Raw genomic sequence first — 17,741 nt, forward strand, 5'->3', positions numbered from 1 at the left:
CTCCTTCTATCTTTCAAATTCAGATTTATACAACTTTGATTGGCTAGCTATCTCTAAAATCGCGTTGTAAGAAACTTTGAACTTTGATAGAAAATACAGTGGAACCCCTCAAAACGAGTACCGCTTATAACGAATGTTTCGCATAATGAGCAAATCTAAATGCTTTACGAATGCCCCTCTTAACGAGTAAAATCTCGCATAACGAGTAATTTCGTTTTTGTTCCCAAAAAGAAATCTATTAAAAGAAAGAAAAGAAAAGAAAGAAGCAAGTATAAGTGTGGTGCAAAGTGTAAGGGAAGGGACACACCTTAACACCCACTGCCAATCCAAAACTCATGAAATAATACATAAATCGAAAAAAGCCGGGGCTGGCTGTGGATGCGTCCACTCCACGTCCAAATAACTCTTTTCAGAACAGATAGCGGAGCTTTTCTGCGCTTATCGACAGATGAAGTAAGTGAGGTAGTGTCTAAAGTTTAATTGCTCCGTTTCTTTCCTTCTTACTCTTTCGCTTCGGCCGTAAAAGTGGGCAGGACGAGGATGTTTGTGTGAAGTTTACCTCCCCAGGAAGCGTGTGTCACTAATGTGAGGTGTAATGAAAGGTGTGATTTCGATACTAAGAATTGATCAATGCATTACTGTTGCCACTGGGAGGCATTCCGTATGGTTGTGATGCATATAATAATCACTACATACCTGCCTTTTTTACCTGGAACCAATTATTTCACTTTTCATACTAATGGCATGAAAAAGTTCCTCCGGAATAACGATTGAGTCATTGGAACGGATTCAACTCGTTATGAGGGGTTCCAGTGTACTTAAAAAAATAGAAGTTAAAACAATTTCTTGAAAGATTTTTTTCATGCAACTTTCCATTTTAAGTTCCCATATAACCAAGATACCGAAAACGCCACCAATTTCTTGTACTAAAAGTCCAGTTCCATCAAACAAAGCTAAAAAACTATCAGTTTGGTGGGTTAAGCCAAGCTACAGAAGCAGTCACTTCAATGTTGTTAAAGTAAGTTATTATGCTCGGGCAATTTATTTGCTCTACATGTTTCACCTGTGTTAAAATGTGATTTAATTGTGCAAAGGAAACAATTAAACGTGTGTGTTTAGTTGGTTTGTTGTAAAACATTCATGTGTAATATGTGTATATGTGTGTTTGTTTACTTGCGATCGAACTCTTCCATTTCGCTGGTCAGTGCATAGTTTATTGACTAATAATATTGCGGAAGTTTAAGTGCAGTGATGTAAGTGAATGAATGTAATCAATCGTAGAGTTAAAATCCTGTTCAGCATTTTGACCTTAGCCAACCCTTGACCAAACTTTTCCTCAAAGCATTTTTGGAAAAGGTGGGTTAAGGGTGGGCAAGATAAATACATCGGATCGGAACTGGCAGCTCCGATTGTTCTAAAATTTGGTGGGTTAACGACTGAATCGACCACCACAAACCCACGTGGGTTTGAAGTGGTTTTACAGTGGGTTAAGGACGATTTGGTTATTTGGGTTCGTAGGCTGAAATTTCAGCCTGTCAGCTATTTGCATTGTATAGCAGTTTTCGAGCAGCTATCTAAGTGAGTATAATATACAGGTGGGCTTATCCCAAGGTGTATGAATTTCGAAGGCTGATTTTTATCGCTTCTGCTTCTGAATGAAAATTTTAAGAGTGTTTTGAGTATTCGTCAAGCCTCCAGAAAGCTAGTTTTCACTCGTTCTGTTAAAAAGTGATGCTCAAAATTGGTTATTAAAAAACATGCTATGAGACCACCTGGACTACATACACTTTGATTCTATATTGCATCACCTGATCTCTTTAATGCACCTTGGGATAAATGTAAACAAACCCGTGTTTTCGAGCAGGTACTCGAATCTAATTCTAGCTTTGTGGCTAGAATAATCTAGACTGAAAATTACAGGCTAGTTTTTTGTGTGCTTTTGTATGGAGTGTTTACATGATTTCAGTCTCCAACTGTCAAACTCCATACAAAAAACTAACTAGAATCGTGAAGGCCCCCAATGTTGGTTAAGTTAAAATATCTATCTTAGCGACATTTTTCTAGGCAAATGCTGTACTAAAAACAATGAGCGTATTTTTGAATGTTTTGATCATTCAAAATGAAATCAAAACTACCACGAGCTTCCGAATGAACGTTGATGACATAGCTAATTATTTCAAAACTGATAACAGATGAAGCTATACATAATAACACATACAACATAATAACAATCCTCCCAAAAACAAAATGTGTCATTGCAAAATAGACCTTTATTGGCGTACGTTGCAATAGTCTGGAATTCAGATAACGTTAGATATAATACGGAATAATTACTTTACAAACAACGGTAAACCGTGTGTCTTCCTCAACAACAACACGTCACTATCATTTAATTTTCGAACATGTTATGTTCTTTTTACTCTCACAGCTTCTGGCGGCACCGCGAAACACCCACCCACGGTGGAGATTAGTGTTTCTTTCGCACGCAGTAGTAAATGCCAGTCAGTTTGATACATTAAAAATGCTATCTGACATTCTAGCGCCACATCTTCTTCTTTCCCACCATAACCACCAAGTAGCGTAATAATGGTATACGGCCCTTTCCATTTCACTCGCACGCTTAGCAAAACACGATGAATATTAAACGTTCATTTACTTTAACGTTTAATCGGACCGCGTCTCCCCATCGAAATGCGGAAACGCCCCCCCCCCCGCGCATCCCGTGGTCAATTACATTACAGATTGTAAGCTTCTCTCGATTAGATGGTACAAATCCCGCAATGACCCCCCAAGGGGAGGCGACCCCACTCAGATACGCGAACGAAAACAAAGCTCACAGCGTAGAACCGGTACGGGCCACGGGCCTGAGGCTGGTGGTGTTTTTTTTTTTTTCTTTTCTTTATGCTAGCACGTTTAGACCACACGACAACAAAAAATCGCACAAACTTACCAATCGCTGTCACGACGCCCCAGAGCCGTATCAGTGGCCGGAGACAGTGGCAGGGGCCGCCAAATTGACGCCGTCGGTTCCTTCCGTCCATGATGTCGCTGCGGTGGGGAAATGTGAAAGCTGCTCAGCTGCCCCTTATTGCCCACACACTATTGTGCTTCCCTTAGCTTGTGCTGCCGGGGACCAGGGGGGCTCTTCACACTCCGCGGATGGCCTTGGCGTCTGTTTATCTCTCACACCACACTCTCCTCACTTGTTTTGGTAGCCTTCGTTCTGTGTAGCTTAACGGGAAAACTTTTCCATCCGTTCTCAGCACCGGAGCACGAAAACTTTAGCCTGGTTGGTTTGTGTGAGGCCGGCCCGTGTGAGCGTTCTTCGCTTTTTCTCTTTCGTGTTTCACTTCCCCCTTTATCCCTGTTGACGCGCTGTCGGCGTTCTTGTAATGAACCACTTGTCCGGCTGAAGTTGTGATTATCGACACCGGATTAACTGGTGGCAGCCTTTTTAGGGGTGAAGCAGTCGAGCGTGCGACGAGCTGTACACCTTTACCCAGCCACACACCACCTCACTGTCCACCACGGACTTTCGCGAACCGTAATACAACGCACCACACACATTCCTGCCATTCGTTGATCATTTTATTGCGAGCCGTGGCAAAAATTCACTCAATGACACACCGGGGAAAAAGCTTTCACGGGAACACTGCACACTGTAGTTACGAAGAACAATTTTAGCATGGTGTGGACTGGACTGCCTCGTTGGAATGCTGGCTGTCGCTTGGGTAGGGAAATTTATGTTTCATTAGTCAAACGCACCTCCACAAACACAATCACTGGCGGTACTGGTAGCCTGAAACCTGGTAAGAAACGGTACTGCGTGTCATAATGTGAAACATTTTATTACCTTGCCCCTTTTACCGTGTTGTCCCCGTCACTACCATCACCAAAAACAAAACAAAAAACAATAACAACGACCCAGCGGGGCTGTACATAATTATTCCCTTCCCTTCAATGCGGACAAATAATCCGTAGCTGTGTCCTGTTAGCCCCTCCGGAAAATCAGTTCCACAAGATCACACACTCACACAGACACAGCTCTAGTAGGTTTGGTTTCCCCCCCCCCCCCATTTTTTCCGTTGGGTTTGATTGGTCCCGATCCACTGGCACTGATCCCGATGGGCTGGTCGGTTGGCAGGGTGATTGAATTCCTTTTGCGCTTGTTTGTTCCGTTTTGGGGGGGTGATTTCGGTTCTATAAGTGGAGCAAAACGGTGGGAGAGGAAGGAGAATGGCAAAACAAAACCCTCCAGAATGAGTGGGAAAAACAGCTCAGGGAAAAAAGGGATCAACAAACATTTTAAATTGATCAGCTTTTTCGGGGAGACGCACACGGCGGCAAAAGAACAATACGTTTGTCCCGGCCAAATGGCAGGCAGAAAACACGAGAGTAGTCCCCCTTTTACTCGCACACAAACACACACACACACTACAGATACAATGGAATGTGTAGCTACAAAGAAGCATACCAACAGGAAGAGAGAGAAAAAAGAACCGAAAAGAACGACAACCGTGTTGTTGCTTTGCCGAAAATAATTCGCGTAAAAGATGAAATAGATTGTGTTCGTGTGCTGGTGATGAGCTTTTCGACTTTTTTGTGTGATTGTTGTTGCTGTTGCTATTTGTCGTGTTTTTTTTCCGAAGGCACAATAACAAATCGATCGAATTGTGGGAGGGGGAGGGGAGAGGGAATGGTTGTAGTACTGGTATTATTTTTGCCTATTTCCCGTTGGCACACCGAATCGAAAAGATCAAACAAACTCAGGGTGGTGTAGCCACACACACACACATGCACGTTTACACAAAAATAACCGTCAATTGTGTCACGATGGCGTACATTGAAACCCTCCGCGAAACCATACCAAAACCCATCAACAACGTTGGGGCTGTTGTGGTGCGGAATTTTCCAAAACACTCGCCTTTTCGAGCAACCAAAACGACCCAATTATGAAGCAGTTTTACGTTGACTGCGATTTAGCATGTTCGAGAGAAAAAAACATGAACAGCAACAACGCAAATTAACAATTTGCACGCACACACTCACACACATCCACATGGGAACAACGTATGTCGATTGCACAGTGGAAGCTTTTGGAGGTAAATATCGGTATGAAAGCACTTAAATGTAATTTTAATACTTATTTACACACAGTTTTGAATATATGTTTCAACTTTTCCTCGAAGTTACGCCAGCTGAAGTAACTGTTCTAAATGTAAATGTCTAAAGGTAAAGTATCTAAAAATGTCTACAGTTGTTATGCTGAATTAAAAGACAATTTATTGCCTTAAAAGTAATTGACTTCATAATTTATTGCTTGAACGATACTTGCAAACAATGCTATTAAAATGTCTAACTAAAAGATGGCTGATAGTGTATGCTCAGATCCTACAAAGACATGGACATGGTTAGAATCTGTTCTGAAGCGAACTTAATTTTTTAAAGATGCTTAATAAGAATGCATATTTTTGGGTATTTTAATAGCAAAATAAACTATAAAGCAAAACTTGCTTTTCATTACTAAAATTTAAAATGGAACTTCATCTTTGGAAGTTTGTCTTTTCTGTTCAAATCTATATTTTTGCGTCCTAACTAAAACTAGCTCATGATACCGTCCCAATGCACAATGGGCATTTGCCGGGATGAAATCCAAAAAATCAAATTTGTAATAGCAAAATTCCAAACAATAGGTTTTAATACAAAGGATTAAACTAAGAAAAATACCAAATATGAGCTCTTTATCTTTTCTAATTCTCTAGAAAAGACCTCTGTAAGTCGAGACTTGTTAAAAAAACGTAGACAAAATTTCACTTTTTTGGAAAACTTTGAACCTTTGTAACTTTTTCAAATATGAACCGATTTTGATACGTTTAGACATTTTAAAAAGGATACTAAGTCAGCTTTATAAAGACATTAAAGATTTTGGGTTAAGTTAATTTAATGCAAAAATATACGATAATAACTGAAGAAATTTCCTAAAAATTTTCATCATTTTGATTATTATGATTTTATTTGATGCCATTATGAAAGTGGCGTAGAGTGGCGTTGTCTCATATATGTCACATAATAGTGTAATATATATACTATCAATCTGTGAAGAAATATTCTGCGAAAGTTTGCGAACGCGAATTTTATTGAAGTTTTTTCACATCAACTTTTTCTAAAAACAGACACATGCGTAACTAGGCGGTTCCATAGGTGCCTAGAGTAGCGTATTTAGTGTATGCTACAAAAATATATTCTACTTGCTTTTGATCACTTTTAATATCCATTACGAAGCTGTGTATCTTAGTTTCAGCTCATGTACTTATGTAATATGTAAATTTATATTCTGACCTAACTTTATTATTAAATATAATGAAGCAAATAAGAACCAAATACCTTTTGGTCCTACTCCAGAGTATAGACTGATGTAAGGAAAATAATTCTAAATTTATACGCATAACAGGAAAACGTTATGAATGCACCAGCATCTATTGGCGTTTTGGGAGAAGAAACTCCCAAAAGTCATGACAAACTAAATATAAGGATAAAGGGGAGTATGCTACAAAAAATATTTTGCAAGAAAGAAAATGCATCCAGAAGGACATTTTGTATAATGAGCTGTATTCCTCTGATTCGTTAACCAGTTCAATATCAGTAGCTACACGCACTAAAACAAAAACAGAGTTTAACTTTACAAATGAAGTAATTACTTTGTAGCTATCGTTGAATCCTGATTTTTTCGGATAGTTGTAAAACCAAGAACATCGGATTCTTAGTTTTATTACCCCTTCTGAAGGCAGTACAGGACTTGGAAAAGTATTGGATGAATATTCAAAGACAAACAATATGTGCTGCTTTTCATTACGAATTTGGGAAGTACTTTATTTCAATGTACCTACTCTATCTAATTATTTAAATGCCTTTATTCATGTATTTAGAAATGTGAACTAGACGTCAGGAGCTTGTAATAGAATTCACCTAGGTTGTGTATGTAATTTTTTTAAAATGTGTACTACCTGTGAGTAAACGTTATGAGAATTATCTACAATTGTCTTGTAGCAAAGCAGAAAAATTATCTTATTCAAAATTATTATGTTTTTTCATATATTATGGAACATTACAGTATATTTTAAAATGGTTCATACTATTAAAAACAACAAATTTAAGAAGAAATACACACAAAATTAATAAAACTAAGCAAAGATCCCTTATAACACTATTTTATGTAGCGCCACCTGGTGGTATGGATGCAAACTACATATAAAATGTTATTTACTATCATAACACTTTACTACAAACGATAAAAACTAACAATTTCTGCAAAAATAATTTTATCCCGTAATTTGTTCTAAACTGCCCATTGGGCAAAGGCCCACAGGTAAAGTTATTCAAAATGTTGCCCTTGTTATAAGTTTGGACATCCGTACAATAGACACCATCTGGTCACAGCCATTGCTGTTACTTACTTACTTATCCGGCGCTACCATTGCCAGTTGCTGCTATGAACACATCGGTAAACTGAAGGGATTAATAGCTGTGTGTGTTTGCTACTGCTACATTTAATTTTCGTCGATTTGCTGCAAATCCTAAACTAACCTAATTAAGCGCCTGAACATCACTTTTTGGCACATTTATCCCGCCCGTGTGCCCCATTGTGTGGCGCCAAAATATCGAGAAAACTCACCACCCATCGACATGTGATGTTGACGAGCAGCCTGTGGACGAGCTGGAAGTTTTGATTGTTAATTGACGTGCTGGTGTGTGTGAGCGTGTTGGTGTGCGCGCACCCGCCGGAGTGAAACGATTAGCAACGGGTCCCCAACGCAGCAACCAACAAAAAAGCACCATACTGAAAAGCCATCCAGGACGGGCACACCTTCATTTTCCCCTTCGGAGAAGTTAATCTACTGCTTCACGTGTTGAAATTATGCCACTTGTGCGGAGCGGGTGGAACAGCCACAGCAAACACCCGTTTTTTCCAGGCAGGCGAGGGTGGGGTTATATTTGTGTTCAAACTACCTTTCTTCTTGCCCTCCGCCTTCCTTCCACTCCCCTCCCTCTGTGGAGTTATTTAAAATATTCAATCGACCCCTTTTCATTGGGTTGTGTTTCATGTGTTTGTGTGTGTGTGCTTTAGCAGCACTTAACACTCGATTTGCTCATTTACTACACTTGCGCTTCGGCCCGGTTTTCTTCAGCCTAGCAAAACCAACCAAAAGCCGCGCCACCGGGTTTCGGTTACCCTGGCAACGGCTTTCTAGTCTAGTCGTTGCTGGCGGGGGAAATAAAGTGGTGCTGGGGGTAAGGGGCATCCTGATTGGCACCAGCCTGTCGTAGCTGGTTGTCGTCGTCCTAGTAGGCAGCAATTTGCACCACACGCTTGAAATGATCACAAACATCACATTAACGAGCGAAAGAAGGGGAAAGTGAGCTTTTCCAAAAAAAGCTGCCCCACCAACCTTTTGGGAAAGGGGGCAAAAGTTTTCTCGCTGTACCAGATAAATTGATATTAAAATTTTACACCACCAGCGTTTAATAACTTGCCACCATGCCAAAACGTGAGCCGCGCCGATAAAATTCGATAAAATGGCACAAAACAGAAAACCGGCTACATCGTTGCCTGTAATTGACTGGATTGGTTCTTTTTCGGACGGGTCGCGCCGCGAAGCTTTGGGACAACCATTGCGGGAGAAAAATTGGGGTGTGTAATGTGTTTCTTGTTCCTTCCTCTTCTTTTTCGACACTTTTAATCCTTTCGGAGCGCACTCAGAGAGCGAGCGTGGTGGAAAACTTTTTTACCCTGACACGGGGACTGATTTCCATTTCCCCCCCGACTAAGCCTGGGACGACTGGAAGAGTGCCTAATCCGGCCAACGTGGAAACGTTTCTTTCCTGCACTGTTACAACACCATAACCATTTCATTATTTTCCTTTTTTCCTCTTTCCATTACAACTCTTTTTAAGTGTGTGTATGTGCTTCAGCTTCATCGCATCCTCGTATTCGAACCGGGCTGTGAAAAACTTTTGCAAAAGTTGATTTTCTACCCGTCTATCTCTCCCTGTATCTTCCATCGCATCCCATTTCCTCCCAGCTTTCCAACACACTGGATACAACGTTTCGAAACTCACCGCCCGACCACGGCTGCACTTTGGAATTGTCGTTGCGGAAAATGTTGTACCGGCACACGGGCGCATGAAGGCACAAACAAACTATCCACAGATCAATTGAAATGGCTTTTCCCCAGGCCAGTTGTTTTTCCACCATTTGACCCCTGCAAAGCTGCAAACAAAACGAAAAACGCATCACATAAGAAATCAAAACCCAGTCTCGAGCGGATTGGCTAGAGAGTAGGGAAGTTGTTGAGCGTGGAAAACTAAATTAAAATGTGTTTTTTCCCGTACCACGGTTTTTCTTGCCCGTGGTGCGACAATGCTGTTTGTCGCCAATTTGTGCAAAATGCTTAGTCCAGCACGAAAACATTGGAAGGAAAACAGTGGAAAAAAGCTGTCTAATAGAGCCAGTCGGTGGGGAAAAACAAACTGGTAAAATTAAAAGGGAAAATTTCCCAAACCGAAGGTAGGTTGGGGTGGTGTTTAAATTATCCTTTAAATTATTCAATCTCACCTTTAAATTATTCAATCTCACGCCATGTTTTCTAGCTCCGTGAAGTCCGATCCGTTGGGCAGGCCGTGTTGGGGATGACGCACGGCCTACACATACACACCCTTTGGCAGCGCGACCTAAACCACAATCGGGTCACAAATGGGCGTAAATAATTCAGCTAAATGCAGCCAGGCTTAGATTGGATCCTTTGCAGTTGGACGCCTAGTTGGCGGGTGCCACTTATTCAAAAACTCGTTGTGGTTCACTTTTTAAGACAACTTAAATTATTAACAATGTACAGGGCAGTAGAACAGTACAACGCGTTGCCGTTTTATAGTTTAGACCCCCCGATTAATGATGCCTTTTCTTTTATTCGTTGCAATAAAGCCGTTTTCTAGGCTGTATAGGGAACTACCCATCACGCCTTTTTCTGCTAACGCAACACCCGAAAGCTGCCAAGTTCTTTTTTTCTCTTTCCAAATGAAAACGGAAAAATCAAACTGCGCCGCCGGCAAAGTGTGTATGTTTGTGAATGTACAACAACCCACCCCCAACCTGCATTGGAAATCGGCAAAATAAAGCATCAAGCAGCTGTAATTCTAGGAAATAATTCAAACGGAACGGAACAGGATCGGATTGTGGGTGAGAATGCTTTCCTTTTTTTCACTTTACCGGCTCGGTTCGGGTTGGATATTTTGTTTAGGCGACTAACGACGACGTGTGTGCCGAGAGAGAGTTGGAGGGCAGAGAGAGCCCAAATCACAGGCAACCGAAAACCGGATATTGTCGTGCACCGTACCCGGCGTAATTTAATTTTTGGCGAATCTTTCACTAACATTTCCCCCCCATACACACACACAACTTTTACTCTCTCCGACCCAGTTTGGTCCTTTTTTCCCTTTTTTTTGCATCTTGCCTCAGGTGTTTCGGTACTTTCCAAATCGGTAACTGTTATTTGTGTAAGGTTTTGTGAGCCAAAGTATGAGTCGGTTTTCTGACATGCCAAATAAAAATACCCGAATCTGAGCGCAACAGCAAAAGGGTAAGCCAATCGGGAAGAAAAATGGACCGGGGTATTGCCCTTTTCCGGTTCCCGTGTTTTTCATCCATTCCAACAGGCAGGCAGGTAGCATTGGAAGGTGGATGACGAATGGGCTGTACACACACACGGCCGTATGCACAGCGCTCCTGCATATCGTGAAATGTGACATAAAGAGCAAAACAATTACTTACATCCCTGCGTAGTTGCGGGATGACGCAGGGAAGCCTTTTTGGATGCGGGGAAAGCGGACAAATCACTGGTCTAAACTCTGGCGTTGGGCAGGATAAAGTAATTGGGAATTGTGTTTACGTCGCCGCTGGTTATCATCGCTGCTTGCGAGAAAAGGGGTTCGGGATGGTACAGAATGAATGAATGTAAAAGCTGCTGTGTTTAGGGGGGGATGCATAATTTATCTTTACGGGACGTTTGCCGAATTCTAACCGAATTGCTGACTAAAGTCTTAACCTGCCGCAGTGTGTTCACGCAAGTTCTTTGGTATGCGTAAACAGGGGAGGAAAGGGAACCAAATTCCAACTCGTATCATTGCAGCAACTGAATGCTTTCCATATGCAACACTGCTATTACAAGACAAATTAAAGCGCTAAAGATAAGACACTATTGCAGGGGTTTGCGGTTGATTTCACATGTTTATTTTATTCTAACTGTATGTTAAATGTATTCTTTATTCCTGTACAATTTCGTATGTTTTACTAGTTTTATTTATCAAAATAGAAAAGTATGTATTCTTTACAATGAGAGTAAAATTTATGGCAATTTTTATCCCAAGGCAGTCAATTTTCTAAGCAAAAAACTGTAGAGCATCTCAATGAAATAGGTAGGCTTTCATAATATTTTGGCCAAAAGAGGCGAATGAGGCCAATCGGCTCAAAGTCTCTATTAAAATAAAGAAAGAAAAATTTGTGAAGTGATTTTAATGTGATCCTAGACCTCTTTTAGGTGAAGCTGTCAATCTCACATCTAAAATATTCATTTAGTTGGTGAACATTTAAACTAATTTGAAGTTGAAAAGCATATTTGCTCAGCTTTATGTATGTGAATGTATTGTAAGGGAATTGAAAAAAACAGTATGAAGGAATACAGCACAGACGATCAATACAACTGCCCTGCTGTCTACGCATATCTACACAGCATACGTGGTCAAAAGAAGGCAAAGAAGGTTAAAATTCAAATATGTTGTGTTGATACTTATGACATGTTCAAATACATTGCAAAATGTTTTAATTCATAATCAAAACATTCAAAGCAATTATTACAGCTTCTAATGTTATCGGAGTGAAAATGCATGTAAAAAGTTTTAAATAATTTTACGTCACCCGGTTCATAGAGAATTTTTAGGAACTTTTTTGAGATTTTTTAGGAACTTTTTGGTTAATCTTTTATGACATTAAATCGCATCTTGTTTTAGAAATTGGGGAGAACGCCCAAAGTTATAAAAAAAAAACAAAAAGAATAAGTAATGCAGGGTTTCCCACGATTTATTGGTTGGTTCCCACAAATTGTTTGGTTGGTCCCTATTTTTTTTTTTTTGTTTTTGGTGAGTTCCCACGATTTTTTGGCCCTTTCCCAGATTTTTTTGGTTCAATCGGACGATACCAATGCATTATGGGAGCGAATCAAAAATCTATGGGATACGATGAAGAAATCGTGAGACGAACCCAAACAATTATGTCAAATGACCAATAAATCGTGGGAAACCCTGTAATAAGTTTGAGATGCATCATTAGTCACTTCCACTGCCATACACTGTTGAACAGCATTCCAAAATACCAAACGATTTCGACCAAATTCATCAAAAGAACCCCTGTACCACGTGAACTACCAGGCGTCTCCATTGCACTCATTCGAGCCCTCCCCGATGAATGGACCGCACGGCCTGTGATGGCCTGTCCCTGCAGGATGTTAGTATGCTAAACTTTCTTATCATGCTTCGTTTGATGCATCCCATTTGTGCATAACAACCTACACCGATCCTCCCCCCTCCCTCCCACCACTATTTCCTCATTCCCCATTACATGCTATGTATGTGGTTGAAAAGAAACAGGACTCACTGTCTCACTCTCTGTATTCCAGCTCCGACCCCAACCAGAATTGATACGCTATATCCGTCACCTACGAAGCTAAACACAGAGTGGCTCATGCTGATGTCACACGCCGACCGTACAGCGTTTACAGCGTAACGGTACGGGTACGGTACAGATACTAATAAAAGGGACAGCTGTCTTGCAAGCTTGCAGCACGTCACTGGACCCCTTGAAGGGACCGTACCAGTTCAATAGCAGTTCCGCTACGGTTAACTTCCGCTCCTGCTTACAGCCCTATGCATTGCTATCTTGTCCGGCCAACTCCAAACCAACGCGTAGACGATCGCCGGCCACGTACGCGACGGGTGGATAAAAGGAAAGCGCTCCACAGGCCAACACGTTTTGGACAGCTTGTACGGTTGACTAGACACACAGCACCATGGAGCAGCAACTCACCGTGCTCAGAGGGTTCTCAGTTTCTGTGGCAGCTTCCCTATCCGGTGTCTGTCAACGGGGTGGGAAACCCCAGCCCCAGTAGCTTTTATAATTGGAGCGCGAGTTATTATTTTCCCATCCCGATGTGCTTTTAGGTTTCTAGGCACGGATATGATACATGTTTTGTCCCATCCACCGTGTGCTTCAAAACCACAACCTAAAGAGAAAGTTGCACCAATCCTTTGAACCGTTTAGCAGGGTGATTAAACGCAACTGAAGGATGGTATAAAGAGTGACCCCGATGGAATGGCCAGTGGTTGGATAAATACAATTTCTAATTTTAAATCGAAGCGCAACGCAAAAGCGGGTTTGTTTTCCTTCACCCACTTCGGCTTACATCTCACGTAGGGAGGCGAGGATAATAGCTCCGGTTCGCTCTAAAATACCCCAATAACCACCCAGGGATGATGTTTACCCCTTTGACACACACACACACACACGTGTGTGTGTGACAGTACACGATCGATCGGTATTTTCCAGCGATTTTACACATTTCGGTCACGTCCGGCGTGTCCGTGTGTAGTGAAGCTCAAATGGAACGTTTTCTTGCAGCCAAAACCCGGTTGCATAATGTTTCTACACTGCTATTGTTGTTTGAGTAGCAAACCTGTTCATGTTGCCACCCACCTTCATCCGCACAATCGTGCTGAAAGAAGAGGTATCCATCAACCAAGACATACGGCAGGGACATAACGGTGGCAATGGCAAAACCGAAGCGATAATGTGAACCATTAAAAAAACATCATCGATCAGTACACCCGACACCGGTGCTCCCCGATAACATGTGCTCCCCCCTTCCCCTTTCTTCTGTTTAAAGTGAAACAGAGCACATCCTTTAATTGGAACCAGCAACCAACATCTTCCATCGAAAAGGGCCTCCTTGGATTTGTCTTTGCGTCGAATTGCGCCGATTCGCATTTCGCATGTCGATTTCCAGTTCAAAGACTGCCTGCCCTGCCCTGCCAGGGCATAGGAATGGTATTATTGAACGGGGGGAAAAAGGCTCCGTTTTGCTCGTCGAACGCACGAGACGACGTCTATCAGTCGACGTAGATGGAGTTGTATGTAGATGAGGCAGACATAGAAATTCCAATCATTGCACACGCGGTGTGTGCTGTATTGCGATGTGTAACCGATACGGATCGGGTTGGTGTGTGTGTGTCTGTGTGCATATCACGTTGTTCGGGGTTTGAATTTTGATGGGTAAAAGAAACGGACACGAGAGCAGAATTAGATGCCTTTAGGGATCAAATATCCAATTTGGTTTAGGGTTTGGGAAATTTATACTAAAAACAAAACCCATCACAAAACACACCTTCACATAACGAGGGATTTTGGGAATCAGAAACAACAATGACACTTTCTTAGCCGTTTTACAGTTCAATCCAATTGTAATAAATATTATTGCTTCACTTCTGTCTGACAATTTCAACTCCACCAGCATCATTATCCTATTGCACGATCACGTGTTCCACACCATACCTTCAATGCCCTACGGATGACACACACACACATACACACTTGTCACACAAGTGATCTGCATACAATTTCGAATCGTTTCAACACATTCCAATTGGCACTTCTTCTTTTTGTTGTTGTTGCTCTATTTGTATTTGCAAACCGGCACACAGCCCACTTCTAGCAAACCACACCAAACACCAGCCGGCAAACTCGCACTAACAAGCCACTTCAGCACCACAACGGCGGCACAGTACAGTACGGAAAGTGCACGCGGACGCCGGACACCACGCACAACAACATTCCTCTACGCCAACAAGTATCGTTCTGAGCAAGCTTTCGTAGACGGTTGTTAGCCGAGCCCATGCTCCTTTGATCCCCCATGAACAGCGGTAGTAGCAGTGAGCGAGCTTCTTGCGAAAGAGCGAAAACCGACTCCCCGAAGTGAGCACGGTGAAAAGAGCGAATGAGGTGAGCGTGAGCTGGTAAGCCGGCACAGGGTGAGTGAAACGAACTATTCTCACCGCAAGAGTACATTTTAAAAGCAGATAAGCGGATCCGATAAGCGATCTCAAACGTTGCGTTTGTCTCTAGTTTTTAAAGGGGCTGTTTGTGGTTGCTTCTACCCATCACCAGGGCCTCTTTTATTTGTCTTGGAAAGCAAGTTAAAATGAGATCTCGTACCCGGGCCGGCGGGGCTCTCCGTTGGGATATGGTAATTCTGTCAACGTGCTGTAAATGCACGAAAACCCATAAGGAAAGGGACACACCACGGTGGGTTTAACACCGCCCGGTTTGCTTTATCGTTCGGGGAATCGCATAGCACATCGGATCGTTGCATTTACTTCTTGCAAAAACATGCTTAATATTAATTCTTTCGATTTCGTTTCGTTTGCTGCGGGCGGCCGCAAAGGGCGTGTAAGAAAACGGGGTGTTTTAATTTCGTTAAAAGTTTTGTGCTGAGGTTGTACTATTGTGATGAAATTCCCAATCGCGGATGGTACATTATCACCGGCATGTTTGCATATCTTAGTTTCTTTTACGGTCGATCACAATATTCCAACTACACCCTGAAGATAGGACAAGCAAAATAGTCTACGATAGGATAAGTTTCAAACGACATATTTCCCATTTCTTTTATTTTGTCATTAAAAATCATGTCCAAATAGAAACTTTTGCATTATTAGCTACGCAACATGCGATACCTTCCTTCCTGCTAGAATTAATAAGCTTGTCGAACTTCAAACTTCCCAAACGAAATGCAAACCGAAAAATCACCAGCTGTTTCACCTTCTGCTGATAAATTATTTACTTTGTCAAGCAACATTTTAAAGCTGATATTATGCTAATGACTCATTATGGAAACAGAACAGTCTAATTCTGCAACAAGTTCTTGACTGAAAAAAAAATGTATCTTGTCCCCCGACTCCACAGCATGTCCTGCATAATCAACAAGAGCTTCGATCGGTATCCATAATTTATTAGGTCAAGGTGAGGCATCATCGTCCGAGGTCTGGAATGGCCCGCAATACTATCCATCCATCGGTCGGTTCGCAGGAACAGTTTGGTCTAGTGATAATGAAGATTAAAGTTAATTACTTCCACTCAGAATTTATTATTTATCATGCACCATCCCTTCCCCCCCCCAGTGTGTACATAAACACCAGCACCGCGAGAAGGGTATTTTGCTTTTCTGTGCTGGTTTAGCAGGATGAATGATCTATCTGCTTTACAGGAGGGCTTCCTTCATCCTACTAGCAACGTAAACAACTATTTATTGCCCAGCATTACGGTATTATTATCAGGTAACGTTTACTTCACCACAACGGAACTATCCGGTGATGTGGCCCTTTCTCTGCATGAGAAGAAGCGACCCGAACAAATCGTAGTTCATTCTTGTCAAACACAGAATATTACTGTTTTCTTATTTTCTCTCTCTCTCTCTCTCTCTCTCTCTCTCTCTCTCTCTCTCTCTCTCTCTCTCTCTCTCTCTCTCTCTCTCTCTCTCTCGTTTCTCACCGGTAAACTCTTTTTCAACACAGCAATTAAATTAGAGCAATGTTGGCACAGTCCCTCAGGGCGATGTAATGTGCTCCAACCATGCAGAGGTTCAGCTCACCTTTTAGGCAAATCAAAGAGTGTATGTTACACATGACAGATTTACCAATTACACCCCACGTGCACAGTCTGCACGATACAGGGTTTTCCGAGTCAACTTCCAATGTCTACAACATTTTTCATTGCTTGCGAGATGTTTTTCAAACAGCTGTCAAATGTTGCATTGGCATCACAATAATGTTTCAGTTCTTCCACATGATTTTCAACGCGTTTCAAGCTGAACTGAGTTTAACAGTTCTCTGTGATGTGTTGAAAATCATGTTTAAGAAATTAAATGTTATTATGATGCAAATACACCATTAGACAGCTGATTAAACACGTCTTCAAGTAAACGTTGTTATTCATCGCGTGCAACATGTTAATCCACATCAATCTGAGGTTTCAATTCCTTCATCATATTTTTTTTTATTTCTTCAGCATGATTTTCAACACGTCTCAAGCTGGATTGAGTTTGACAGTTCTTTGTGATGTGTTGAAAATCATGTGTAAAAACTGAAATTTCATTATGAATCAAATACACCACTTGACAGAGGTTGAAAAACATTTTGGAGGCGGAGAATAATTATGTGCACATTCTAAATTGACCTGGAAAACTCTGTATGCAACAAAAAACACCTTTTAACAGCTGTTGAAAAACATCTTTTAGGCGGTGAAATATTATTTGCACCTTTGAAAGTTCTCCTGGAAAACCCTGTAAATGGGCAGAAGGGTCAGATTTTAAAGGCTTCATTCATGTGTTTAGTATTTTAATTAATGGTGGTGATACAGGGGTTTCCGAGTCAATTTATGCTGTCAATGTCAACAACATTTTTCAGTTGTTTCGCATGATTGTCGACACATCACAAGGTTGACTGAGTTCTTTGGGATGTGTTGAAATGCATGTGGAAGAATTGAAAATGTGTTGTGATGCAAATATAACACGTGACAGCCGTTTAAAAGCATCTTGCAAGCGTTGAATGATACTGTGCACATTGGAGATTGGCTTGGAAAACCC

At 41.5% G+C, this 17,741-nt stretch overlaps 1 protein-coding gene across 4 annotated transcripts in view; it reads right to left on the reverse strand.

Annotated features, from left to right (window-relative positions):
- The window catches only part of LOC120897592, a 43,327-nt gene extending 28,335 nt beyond the window's left edge, over positions 1-14,992 (reverse strand). Inside the window, exons 1-3 of one of the 4 annotated variants that reach the window (XM_040302773.1) lie at positions 14,654-14,992; positions 3,766-3,806; positions 2,951-3,659 (exon numbers count right to left, since the gene is read on the reverse strand). In XM_040302773.1, the coding sequence (XP_040158707.1) occupies positions 2,951-3,041 (91 nt within the window). In that variant the 5' untranslated portion in view covers positions 3,042-3,659; positions 3,766-3,806; positions 14,654-14,992. Of the gene's footprint in view, positions 1-2,950; positions 3,807-14,653 lie in introns of all 4 variants that reach the window. The other 3 variants (XM_040302853.1, XM_040302687.1, XM_040302614.1) reach the window with 3 other exon arrangements.
- Positions 14,993-17,741: the final 2,749 nt, after the last annotated feature.

This window comes from Anopheles arabiensis, chromosome 2, assembly GCF_016920715.1.
Source record: "Anopheles arabiensis isolate DONGOLA chromosome 2, AaraD3, whole genome shotgun sequence".
NCBI lineage: Eukaryota > Metazoa > Arthropoda > Insecta > Diptera > Culicidae > Anopheles > Anopheles arabiensis.